General features: G+C 39.3%; 1 protein-coding gene across 18 annotated transcripts in view; it reads left to right on the top strand.

The window, feature by feature from the left end:
- Nucleotides 1-13897, top strand: part of CHL1 (cell adhesion molecule L1 like) — a 192325-nt gene that overhangs the window by 105465 nt on the left and 72963 nt on the right. For 17 of the 18 annotated variants that reach the window (XR_004001317.1, XR_004001318.1, XM_030570018.1 and 14 more), the window contains 3 exons: nt 8280-8464; nt 10746-10851; nt 12684-12874. Coding sequence is in view for 16 of the 18 variants with exons in the window: in XM_030570018.1 (XP_030425878.1) it covers nt 8374-8464; nt 10746-10851; nt 12684-12874 (388 nt within the window). In the remaining 2 variants the exon portion in view is untranslated. Of the gene's footprint in view, nt 1-7436; nt 7460-8279; nt 8465-10745; nt 10852-12683; nt 12875-13897 lie in introns of those variants that run through there. The other variant, XM_030570023.1, reaches the window with a different exon arrangement.

Raw genomic sequence — 13897 nt, 5'->3', positions numbered from 1 at the left:
AAGGGGTGACTTGATTATAGCCCAAAAGTACCTACATGAAGAATAAATATTTAATAGTGTGTTCTTCATAGTTGCAGAAAAAGGTATCCAATGGCTGGAAACTGACGTCAGACAAATTCAGACTAGAAATAAGATGCACTTTTTAACAGTGTAATTAACCATTGAAACAACTTTCCAAGGGTCAGGGTGGATTCTCCATCACTGAACATTTTTTAAATCAAGACTGAATGTTTTTCTAAACAATATAAGTTCTCTGAATACTTTGGGTAAGTTCTACTGCTTGAACTATGGGAGGTCAGACTAGATGATCGAAATGGTCCCTTCTGGCCTTGGAATTTATTAATTTATATTAAAAAAGGAATGGTACAAAAATTAAAAAAATATAGAAAACATAAGAACTTTATATATTCTAACTATATTCTGCTTATTTTGTTAAATCTTAAATGTTGTTTGGGTAATTGTTCTGAAAATGCTATGATGTAGGCGGAGACAGATGGAGTTTATAGAGTCACCTGGCAAAACAGTTTTCTGATGGTTAAGTCATGCATTGACTCTAAGCTCCAAATCTAGTGAGAAATCAGTGGCCACTAGGAGAAAAAAATGTCCCTTAAATACCTAATTCCAGCAATGACAGAGAGGATCCTTGGTGCTTATGAAAATATGTTCTCTGACTCGCACATTGGACTATATTTCTGATTTAGAGGAATATTTTAACCTCCATGAGCATTTACACTATGGATTGTTTTCAGATGACTGGCAATAGCCAAAATAGGCATTGGGTATAGTGTCAAGTGAAGGTTATTTTCCCTTAACACTGATATTGAATGTCTAAAGCTTTCAGGGGAAATGATCCCTATGATATCGATAGTTAAAGAAAAAGAGTCAGCATGGAGCTCACCTTCCACCCTGGCCAAATTTTTTTTTTTTTAAATATTGTAGCTACAGAATACAGTAAAATCCTTTCAGCTGTTGCATTACAATGCAGCCAGGGCTTCACTAGCATAAATCTCTCTCTCTCTCTGAGCTAATGGGAGCTCACAGGGTAACACAGGAGATCTCACCTGCTCACTGCATGGAAAAATGCCAGCTTAATGACCTACACATGCTCAGTGGAATTCTCTTTTCCAAAAGGCCCAATCCCAATAGGGGTCATTATCAGTAGAGTTAAGCTCTGTGTGTGCCCCTGAATCATGGTCTTTAAATATACTTGTTCCAAGCAGCTAGTCTGTGAACCAATAAGGGGAAAATCTTGCCCAGTGTAAATATCCAAACTTCTTGACTTATTGAAATTATCCAAACCATTCAGATTGTCTTCAAGACCTGATTCATCCCTCCTCCTACCACCTTCCATACAACAGACTTCTTCCAAGAGGCCTTTTTTTCCCTCCTCCCCCAGCCTGTTCACCAAGCATGACCCACTCCCCCCTGTTGTTAGTTCTCAGCTAACCTCTGGCCAGGAATCATGCACAGAAGGGGCAAACGTGATTGGGGAAGGACCAACATTGAATAGTGTGTGGCAGAGGTCAGTTGAGAGGCAGAACAAGTCGCAGTGCAAAGTGCAGGGAGTGTGGGGCAATTAGTCCATTTTGATGGGTGGAGTGGAGCAGAAGGATACTTCGGGCACTTCTTGAGGGGAATTGTGGAGGGAATGGAGGCAGAGGAGCTCTTTTGTTAAGGTGAGGAATAGAGCAAGAACTAGAAGGCTGGGGACAGGAGTGACTCTGTTTGAGGATACAAGCCATGAAGAGGGAACATTTATCCTTAATTTATTCTAATAGGTTTCTCAAATCTAGTGTGCTCTGGGACTATTCTCCTTAAGTACATGAGATTTGAGTTAAATGGTAGTCAGGACCCTTTAGAGGGGATCCCAAAATTGGTGGGGTCACACAGAGAAACCCAAAAGATACAAGAAGGAGATTAAATATAAAACCATCTTCTAAAACTAGTCACAGAGTGGACAGGATATGTGTATGATTTCCCAGCACGTGTATGATTTCCCAGCACAGCTGTGCCACTGTATTTGCCATAACTGAAATTCAGCACTAGTTTTCTTTTGAGCAGAGAACGCTACTGTTTTGTGATGTGCACAAATGTTGACTGAAGCAGTATTTCTCTCTCTTCTGACAGTAGCTCATTAAGCCCTGTGGTATACAGTCCCTTTACCCTTCCACATATTGTATGACTAAATAATCAAATTTCTTCCTTTCTATTACTCTCCCATCTCATATCTGGGGCCATGCCTGAAGGCTGTACTTTCTAATTACCAATGACTTTTATGTATAAACCTTTAAACATATAAGTTACTGGTAAAATGAATCTGAACCTAGCTAACAAAAAGGTCATCTCTGAAATTAACCATTACTAGGCTCTGGGAGTCCAGTAGTTTCATTAATATTTGCTGGACTGTACAGAACTTACTCAGAGATGGAAACTTAAATATTTTAAGAGGAAACAAAATTGCTGGGCTGATGATGTATTTAACTGTACAATATAATTTCATTTGGTGGCTGTAGAGCAGTAATCTGAGTTTTTTGGCTGTCACTCTTGGTATTTATGAACTATTTCAATACAGTAATTACGTGTAGTGAAAATTGCTCCCTAGGTTTAGGAGACAAATGGAAATTTAATATTTTCTCTCCTATTTGATTGCCCAATATTTTTACTACATGCTTTTGGAAAGGGTCATATACAGTACAGGAAACTGACACTGCATGATTCCTTAATAAAACTGGTATGTTGAAAGATTTGTTCACTCTAAGTAAAGGACATCTCATTAAATAAACAAATGAGCTGTCCTTAAAGCAATCAGTATTTACTGTTAACTGAACAGCATAATAAATAATGAATTGCAGGTAAGGAACTATGGATAATTATCTGAAGTGAATTCAAATTATCTGCCTTAAGCCTCAGGCAGAGAAAAGAGAAAATAAAGAGAAACAGAGAAGAGGATAAGGCATAGAATATAGATAATTCATATACAGAGCATTCATATTGTATTTTGTTGTGAAGAAAAGTAGCTGTGGTGGATTTAGCCCTTTTTTTTCTGTTGTAACACAATGGGTTTCTCTTCCTCCAACTCAGCCCCTTCAATGCAAACTCCTGAATAAAACTCATCACAAGGAAAAAAAGTAGCACTATACCACTTGGACAAAAGCATATTTCCAAGGCAAACACTTTGGTGCTGCTCTAGTTACCAGCTTGGTGAACTGAACTGTTAATTTTACCAAGTCCTAGATTTTGCAGATCCCTGCTTGGCACATAGCAGACAGCATGAGATTGTTGTACTTTAGCACAAGAATGACTAAAACCCTGCACACAGCTGCCAGGTTTTGTGCAGCTATATGTGTGCTATGTTATGCAAATTATTTAATGAGATAATCTACACATTTACTAATAATTTGCATATGACACAAACTTCTGCCCCAAGTTATGACATGGGTCAGACACGGTGCTGCACAAAACGTGTGAGTAAGCTGGAGAGTTTCTATGAGTGTTCTGTGATGTGGATTGCTAAATTAGATGGATGGATGCTGGAGTGTTTGGGTTAGTGGATGCTAGAAGGTAGGTGGAAGGGGCTGATGATAGCTAGCTTAGCTGTGGGCCTGAGACATGACAGGGCTGCCTACTGCATGACATCCATGCAAATTGCCGAATATTTGACAGCCTGGTCTACTTGTCAGCTTTAGTAAGGTGAATCATTTGCCCTCTCGCTGAGCAGACATATGTCCTAACCTCCCTGCTTGACCACAATCTTACTGTTCGGAGCTTAGTGATGAATGGGAGCTGGCAATGATGGAGACGGGCATGTCTGAGAAGACATGCTTTGAAGAGCCAGCCCTGTCACACTGAGGTACTTAGCTCTTGATCCTTTCTTAGACTTGACACCTGCTACTGTGCAAGAACGGCTGCAAATAGGCAGCTGAACAAAGTCAAATTCTTCACCCCTAAGGAGAACCTCACCCAAGGCTAGGTCAGCGCTTTGAAATCTACCTTAAGCAAGGGGCAAGGCAATTGCATTGCCCCAGGAGCAGCCCAGGAAGTCTGTTGTTACTTGGAAAATCACAACCTGCCACCCAGTCTTCCCCCGCCTGCTCTGGGGAAGAAGTAACCTGTTCCAGGCCTGCACCCAGCATGTTGGTCAGGTACATGAGCCAGCACACTGAAGAGGTGATGGAGCCAAGGCTGTGCCCATTCCTAAGCTCCCTCCCCAAGCAACCGGTGCAGGATGCGGCATCGTTACATCTCCTTCCCTCTGCCCTTTGGTGTGAGTAGCTCCCCTGAAAAAGTGGCAGGGGACACTCTATGTTCGTTTACTTCCTTGTGTGGATGTATAAAGATAGTGACAGTCTAGCCTAGTGTACTTCTTCCTATATGTGAAGGTGTGATAAGCCTTGAGAATCTGACACACTCCCAGATCTAAATCAGAATTGAGTTTACAAGGATGGGAAACAGTTTGGTCATAATAGTTCTATAGAAATCACACACTGCACAACTAAAATAATGTCACTGTTACTCTGCCTGTTGATGTGTTACACTTATTGCCTCTCAAGTTTCTTGGCAGATACTTATCAGTAGGTAAATACTCCTGAAAGATGCTATTGCTTAATTCACAGCTCAGCTGGGTTTTACCTCTTAAAACAAAACAAAAAACAGAAATGACAATGGGCTCAACACAGTTGCAATTGGCTTAAGAAAATATAGCATCATCCATCTCAATGTGTTCACTAGTTCACAGTGCTGGTACAGGCAGCATTCTGCATTAGTATTCAAAACGGGAAGAGAGAGTGAGAGCTAAACGAACCAACTAATTATAGTGGTCTGCAGAGACAAGTCATGTGATGAAAGATCATGTCTCCACTCTAAACATTTGTCTGTCTGTCTCTATAAAAAGTAGTATGGGTGTGCTAATGGACTAGGTAACGGAAGCCACCTAAACCGTAGCATCTTCCTTGGATTTAACCTGAAATTCGATTAGATTTGAAACAGTTCAGATAAAGGGACACCTCCTTTCCATGTCTCCCTCCGAACATGCTACCTCAGTATGCTTCTGCAACTTTGGCTCCCTCTACTTTGAATTTTCTCCCAGATGTCAATGAGTTTGTCAGTATGAATACTGGACCTTGAGAGCACTATATGCAAAAGTTGGGCTTTGTTACCAGTAACATACAACTGGCAAGCAACTCTCTGGTCAGATGTTTGTGAGCATTGTGACAAAGTCATACCAGAGAGCTACCACAGAGTGGTGGAAGGCAGATATATCAGCCCTAGAATGGTAAAGGCCCTTTTCCTCATGAGCTGGAAAGAAGTTACCTCAGTTAAGGGCTGTCTGTGACCTTTTTATCCCTTCTGGTGTGAGAGAGAGGGAGGAGAAATGAGAGAGAAACTGTAGAAGGGCTAGTGGCAGCTGGGAGAAAAGGTTTCTCCTGGGTGGATGGCTGCTTTCCTTCCTATGCGGGGAAATCAGCTGAGCTAATGGACAGTTTGGGGGAGGGCTGGAATCCGAGGCCTGCATAAGAGGGCAAAACCCCAAAGAGGGGGCAAGGAAAGATATTTCCTTTCTGTGTTATGAACTTGTTTCTTTTTGTTTGGCCGAAGAGTACTCTGTGGGCCCACCCCAGACCAATCTTGTAAATCCTGAAAAATAAACCTGAGTGAGGAATAAAAACTCTCTAGAGTGAGACTGATTTACTACAGCGCCCTCCCCCTAATCGCTGAGTCCCACGTCATAGTGTAAACTACAGTTCCTCTGACTATCGAAGTTGCATTCAGGGTATACATTTGTTATAAATAGCACAGATAAAAGTCTTGATTTGTTGTCTTTAAGCACAAGTCAGACAACAATGAGCAGGGCAGTGAACAGAGGAGAACCTGACACTGAATAAATAAGTGTTGGGCAGCCGTCGAGTGACTGTCACCTAAGAAAGGACTATGTACTTTGTATATACAGCATAGCTGATGATGTGATGAGGTATAAAAGGGCTGATTGCACTGATTGTCTGGTGACTGTGCTACTTACAGATGGTAAACCTGGAATTGGTAAAGCCTTCATGCTTCACACCAGCACTTGTTCTATTGGTACCATGCAAGGTCCAAGAGGAGAATCTATGAGAAAATTCTAGGGGGTTTTGTCCCCTTTAAATGCATCCCTTTCCTTCACCGGTAAAGAGAGGCATCCTTTCTACAGCAAGTCCCACTGTAGTAGGAAGAGAGGTGGAAAATAATGACCCTCACTTTCCTCACACTTACTCAAGGGTAAGTGATGAGCAACTCATTTGAAGTCAAAGGAATTACACTGGTGTAAAACCAGTGTAAGTGAGCTGAAAACCAGAATAACACATTTCATATACCTCTTAAGTATAGCTAAAATAACTTCCTGTACACAAAAGTGTCAAATTTCAACATTTTTGAGCCTTCCAGGCCTAAAGACTGGTGGGAGTCTCCTCTTTCCACTGATTTTAAAGATTCCATTCCTAGCTGTAATAGACAATGAGCGATCAGATCTTACAGCTGCTAACAGAAGACTTAGCATTGCTCATGCTGAGCTAAAGACCGTGTAATCTGAGGTTAATTTTTACATTTGAGAGAAGAAATAGACATTTTTGTGGCATGTTGATTTAAAATATGGTGGCTTTTTGAAGCTTCTCAATGGTTTGGATAGTTAGAATAAGTCTCTGGAAAGACCAGTTAGTGAATATAATATAAACCCTTGTCTCATAAATATTTAAAAGTGGCAGTACTTGAGTCCTGCTGGAATGCTCCGAGACACTGTTCTGGCCCTCTTTTGGGGAGCCACAACAGAGTCTTACAACTGTTCTGGTACTGGTGTTCTGGCATTTCTTGAATAGAGCACATCCTCGGAAAAGTGGATCTCTCCTGCGGAAGAGTGAGACTGGGATTTTGGCATGAGGTTTATCACTCAGCCTCTTCCTTTGTCTCTCCCATGCTGCTGATAAACTGGAGAGTTCTCAAAGATTATTTGAAGTGTGAAACTGCAATTCTGATTTTTCAGGGTCTCTTGTAAATTTTGTTTCCACTTTCATTTTACCAACGTTCAAACCCCCTGACTTTCACTTCCAGATTATTTTCCTCCCTCTAAATAGAACTCAGTCAAAAATCTCTACTTTCCACCTGGCTTCAGTCAGAATCTTACAAAGCCACAGTTCCTACCCTGTTATAAACCAATGGCTTATGACACCTGCCCACAAGCATTGCAGGTCAGTCAGCTATTCCCCTTTTCCCTCTTGGGCCCTTTAAGGCTGGCTGGTTGGCTTTCTTCACTATCGTCTCTCTTGGGGTAAGGGAGGAAACAGATTGTCAGCTTCTTCCACATAGAAGAAACCTCTGCAGGGGAAAAAGGCTGTCTGACTTTCCTGCCTCTTGGCAGTCAGCTGCTGCTGGTCCCTGAGCTGGCTTTTATCTCATTCTTGGTCATTTCTTGCCTGAAAATTGTCCTGCCTAGGTAATGCTAACATATGATATCTGGCATACAGTGGCGATTGATACCCTATAAATACCGCAGATAGAGATACATAGATAGCTACAAAATATATCAGCCTTGTGTTGGTTAATATTTAACTGAGATACCACAAGTACTACTGACAATCAGAATTTTCCATACTACTGACAATCTGCATTTTCAGAACTGTCTCTTTTTACTCTTCTGTGAATAGCAGTTAAATGCTAATTAGAGATGAAAATTTTCTCCTTTTGGCAGACTCCTGATGTTTTTGCCTTGTAACATATTACCCTAAAATGGCTAATGGGGGTGTAAAGCTTGCATATAGTAGTATTGGGATTATGGAAGAAATGCAAAGGTTTCCTAGGATGGTCTTTAGTAGTGAATCAAATTTGTTTAAATGCCTTTTTTTAAGCATACATGAAAGATGATGAACATATGAGATTTATGAATAGAGTCATTGGAGTACAGAATCTTTCTCATTTAGATCTGTTACACTGGCTTTCCAACTAGCACTATTCTCAATTAGAAAAATTTATGAACTGGAATGATTACAAATATACCCATCCCTGCTCTTAAACTCAAGGCAAAAAGTAATCAGATTTTTGTGGTATAATTAATGTGCATAATTTTTTTCTGTTGGTATAGTTTTATTATAGTACCTTTCAGAAGCAAAGGGGGGAACTGTACAGTTTAATACACCTTTTAATGTGCTTATGTTTTTGCTTTATCTCTGAACACAGGAGTGTTGCTTTAATTTAATAACCTCATTAAAGTCAAGTTAATATTGTGAGCTAACATGGCTCTTTCTCCTCTTTACTAGAGTTGCAAGTTCACATCCTTACGTCTGCGTTGAACTGAAGGTGGGAGAAAAACATTCTTTCATTCTGTTTGGACTCCCTGTTTACAGAGGAGGGATGGAGATACTATTAAGCACAAAAAGGATCAACATATGTCTGCTTTTCTTTGTATTAAATTTGGCAGCAGGTATTGAAATACCATTATCAGGTGAGTTGTAGCTATTTACTGAACACTCTGCTTTCTTCCCCCCTGAAGAACATTTTGCTTTCTCCCCCGTTTCAGATGTTCCATTTTGAATTTTATTCTGCCTTAACATGGCCTTTTGAGAGTTTATACATGATAAAATTATAATTTACTTTCTTCAGACCCATTTAGATGCTGCAGTAAACTTATCTAGATAGCACACACTGATCTTTGAGATCCTATTCTCTGTTCCGCTCAGAAGTTTCAGTTCTGTCGTGTGCATAAATCTCTCCTTTTGGCTGAGAGTCTTTCTGCAGCTGGTCTGATATACATACCAATTTATTTATTTGTATGCCTTGCAACCTGCTGTTTCATTTTCAAAAGGAAACATATATGGATCTCTAGGAATAGTTTTATCACAGGAGAATATTTCCCATCACTTGAATGCCGCTTGCAGGAGCTCCTACTTTACCCGTGTCTGGCCCCGGTACACATCAAACGGCATATTTCACATAGCTGGTTCTTCTTCAGTACATGTGTAAAATATGTAATGAACCTCATAAAAGGCCAATCCCACTGAGGTCAGTAGAGCTGACTGAAGGAGCAAGGGGAAGAAGATTTAGCTCCCCAAACTACATTTCATCATAGGGAAATAAATAAGGCTGATTAATCACTAGTTTTCTTTTGGAAAGAAAACTTATCCCATTAATATTTTTGTTATATGAATTGTCTCATCAATTATTCATAAAAAAAGAACAAACCTGGCCTTTTTTCCTAGGCATTCAGGGCCCAATCCTCAAACATATTTAGGTGCCTAAGTCCCATTGATTTCAATGGGATTTAGGCGCCTAAACTCATTTTGGGGATCTGTGCCTCAGATGCTGCATCCAGTCTTATAAGTAGTTTCAGAACATGTTAGGGCTCAGCTATAAATGTAAGGCACTGGCCCTCTTTAGGGCACATCTCTCCCTCTCCTCCAGGCCACAGCAAGAACTCTCAGTGACCCCTATGCCTCCCAGCAATTCCATCTGCAATGGAAAATGCACTTTCTAGGAGTTTCAGCATACAGTCCCTTCCATGGCTAGCTAGCTCTACAGACCAGTGCAGGGAGGCAGTACCCTCCTTCCTTCGTAAGTGGCTAGCCCCAGTGGATAGCCAGGAGCAGTCCTGGTACTCAGCTGTGTACAAGATTGCATTTGTAGCCAAGGATAGAACAGGTTCCTTGTGCAGTCACCTAAACATAAGCATCAACTCTGGGGAACCATCTGTCCCTTAATTTATTTGAATGAAGCATTTTATATTTTAATAAAAAGGAATTATGTGTGAATATTTATAAGCTAGTGGGAAAGGGTGGACACAGTAGAGATGCAAGGGTTCCATACGATATGGTGCAGCAAGATACTACATTTTGTTTGAGCTTTGAGCTTCATGGCATGGTTGACTTAAAAGTATATAACAAACAATGTGATGTTCAGAAATGAAATGGATGGCATGATCTGGGAAGTGTATAATCCTCCATATTCCATTTTATTGAAACCCGTATGTATTTTGCACATATTTGATTTATCTGTGTATTTGCCACCTGCTTGACTCATTTTCTTCTAGTCACCTGGCTTTAAAAAAATCATCCTCAAACTCTCATAAAACAAATCAGAACTCGTACAGTCATGAGCATTAGAACGTCGGCCTCCACATTTGCTATCTTTAGCTTATGTTGGAAGAGACTGTGGTCTCTATTATGGCTCTATGAGCTGGAGCCATGCAGGGACATGGAAGCAGGAACACCAACTATGTTGCAACTTCTTGATACATTGTATTTTCAGACTGGAGAACAAGTTAGGATGCCATAGAGGGGAGAACACAGACGGCAGAGCAGAATTTCTTCTGCTCCTGCAGCCCTCATCACTGTTCTACAGGAGTCTGATCCAAAGCCCAGTGAGATCAATGGAAAAACACTAAATGACTTTAGTGGACTTTGGATCAGGCTCCACGTGAAGATCAATGCCTGAGGAGGGTAGGACAAGAGCCATGTAATTATGGGTCCATCTCATTATACTCCCTCCATGTCATGGAGTGCTGCAGCCAAGCGCTGTCCAACCTCCCTTTTGGTACTGAGACACTTGAAGCACTGACTTCAGAATGCTGACAGTGTTTTTATCGTTAGGAGAATATGTATAAAAGTGAATCTGAAATGTTTGCCGGGATAATATAATAGAGTCTGGCAACCTTGATTCCTTTAAATAATCTGAACTGTATTTAGTTCTGTTTGAATAGCACTTGATCTAATCAAATGTCCTCTGTTCAGTTGCACAGGTTCCAACAATTACAGAGCAATCCATGACCCAGGTTGCATACCCTTTTGATGAAGACTTTACAATTAAATGTGAAGCTAAAGGAAATCCACAACCCATGTAAGTGTTTCTTTAAACTAGAGGCGTAATCAAAAGTTTGTTTTCCTTTTCTACCTGTTAACTGTTGCCTAAACATTGTTCTTACTTGGCAGGGAAAGGGAGAATTGATGCACACTAATCTTCTCAAAATCCGGGGGATAAATTAAGTTTTGTGTTCCCTGTTAGGCCACCCAACTTTTGTTGCTTGATCTCTTCCACTCACTCCATGAATAGGGATTAATATGCCTTTTCCTGTTTGGAAATATTTCATTTCTCAAGTGTGTGCTAAATTTACCCTCAGGCTCACACAAGGCTGACTCAGCAGTATTACAAGACATCTGAGGTGTGTAATGGCAATCAAAGGGTACCAGCTGTCAACATGCTTTTCACACTGCTTAGCCTCCTCTCCCCCATGAAAATACCAAGCTCATTAAACCAAGTGCTAAGTAGTCACATTTACATTTAATTTGATATTTTGTATGTGCCTAATATCACAATAATTTTCTCAAATATAAGCACAGGATAATATTTTGCATCAAATATTTTCAAGATAAATTTATGAGGGGAGTTGTAATAAAATACTCTGATATTCGTTACTCCACAAAGTGAGCAAAGTTTATAACTTGGTGGGTTTTTTTGGTTTTGTTTGTTTGTTTGTTTGTTTTTTTAAAGATTACTGTCATTTTTATATTAAATAAGACAGTCATTTTCAAGATGGCTCTGATTGGAGCTGTGCAGTAAGTTAACAACTAACTTGCCTTGTTTCATGTTTTGTTACTAACTGAAAGGTCATCCTAGGTTCACCGTTGCCAAGGTTTCCTAACATTCTGAATAGGACAGGTCAGAAAACAGAATGTCCATTCACTAAGACATTCTCATATTTTATTGCTCATTCTGAATGGGAGTAAAAAGTCAAAATTTCCCACAAAATAAAATTCAAAACGTTTTTGATTTGGGACCATCAAAACTTTTTGTTTCAATAATATCAAAAATAGTATAAATTTATATAGATATATGAATAGATCTATCTCTACACATAATATTATATAATGTCTAAACGAAACATTTCATTTTGATAAGTGTTTCGTTTCCACTTTATAATTTCAATTAGTTCTTAACACTATTGAAACAAAATGAGAAAGTTGAGAGCCAACAATTTCTTCAAAATCAACGTGTTTCTGCAAAATGTTCAAAGAAACTGCATTTTCCAATTTAAAAAAAACCTGTATAATTGGAAATTTTTTGACCAGCTCTACTTCTGAATGCACCTGGCCCAGTTTCAAACCAGCTTGGATTGAGTTATGGGTAAATAAGATGATAAAGTTATGGGTTTGTGTCAAAATCATACCCAAATTGAAGTATGTGTCAAAATCAAAGGCCACTTGAAACATCTCATGTTTATGTGCCAAACCAAGGGAAACTCAGTGGATTCAACTAAATTTTTCAAATCTACACAAGCCAGAACCAGTAAAATTGTTTGTTTGTATGGACCCCTCCCAACAAACAGCACCACGTTTCTCACAGCTCTGGTTCTAATCCAAATTCTGTAGTTCCTTTCATTGTGGCTAGTATTTTAAGACTGTGACTTTCATTTATTGTCCTTGCCTTCAGCGCGGATTAATGTTTTGTGTCACAGTCAGTTATCTCAAAGTAGTGTGCTCAATAGGAGAGATGTGCCCCATAGCTAATGTTAGCTACATTTCTCTTTGGGCCGGATCCAGCACTGTAAAAGTCAAAGGGAATTTAGCCATTCACTTTAATGAGTCAGGATTGGGTCTTTGATTACCATTATACTTGTAGTACAGCACATAATTTTCCAAGTCCTTATGTTTAATGTTTGTATTACCTTTCAGTTTTAATTGGACTAAAGATGAGAAACCATTCAATCTGCTATCTGATCCCAGGATAATTGCATCTGAAAATTCAGGAACATTTGTGATCCAAAATCAGGGGATCATAGCTGATTTTCAAGGGAAATATCGTTGTTATGCTTCAAATGAACTGGGAACTGCCATGTCAGAAGAAATTGAAATAATTGTTCCGAGTAAGTTTCTCAAATGAAATACGGTATTTTTTTGTTGATAAATTGCATAGTCAATTGCTTGACCATACTTTGGTTAATTGTTTCTTCATTAAATATACTTGAAACCAAATAACCAACGTCAGTCAAGTTTATTAATATGGTACAGGAGATAGGTTTGATATGATACCAGTCTCCAAAAAACAGCCCTATGCAGTGATGCTACATTCACCTTATGCAGAAGGTGTGTTCCCCAAGTTACACATTTCAGCTGATATCATTTATATGATTTTATACATTACATATTTCTTTACACGTCACTAAAGTCCAACTCATCAGTTTGTTACAGTTCCCTAACCTGTTCTTCTGTTCCTTTGTTGTTTTTATTTTACATTCCAGTTACTAATCTGTGAAGGTATATCCCTCGCTTGTACTAAGACATAGAATAGATGTATCTTGATTTTGACAAGTTTCCTAGCTGCTTGTGCCAAATGCTTACTTCAGCAAATACAAGGTGTTATTGGGTGCTTAGCATAAGTGAACAGGATTATGGTACAGGCTAGTTTAAGCTGTATCACTGTTCCAGTATTTGTGGTTAATGTTGTTGTTAATGAATTTATATATGTATGTATGCATAGCCAGCATATATTAGTCAAAATTTTAATGAAGGGAGATAATATTAGATGCTATCTCAGTATAACAGTGAAGGTTGTTGTCTATATGGCATGCTATGATATTTATTTATTCTAGTGTGCATGGTGATATCAGTCTAAAAAGTGAAACTGAAAGCTATAGTTATTAATTTTCAGAATGTCATATATTTCTCCTAATGTCCTCCATATCTATTAGGGGGCCCTAAGAAACCATCAAAGTTTTTTTTTTCTCTTTTACCACAATATCCTCAAGTCCTCGTGTTCTAGAAATTACTGTCCTCCTAACCAAGAATTTCTGTGGTGCTGTTTGCCACACTTGTGAGTCAGTTTGACAGGTCCTTGCAATGCAGCATTCTGACATTTTAAAGTGCTGTCATCATGTTGTGTCCAAGCA

This window comes from Gopherus evgoodei, chromosome 7 (genome assembly GCF_007399415.2).
Source record: "Gopherus evgoodei ecotype Sinaloan lineage chromosome 7, rGopEvg1_v1.p, whole genome shotgun sequence".
Classification (NCBI taxonomy): Eukaryota; Metazoa; Chordata; order Testudines; family Testudinidae; genus Gopherus; species Gopherus evgoodei.
Note: the sequence above shows the minus strand (reverse complement) of the source record. Positions and strands in the feature narration are given on the sequence as shown.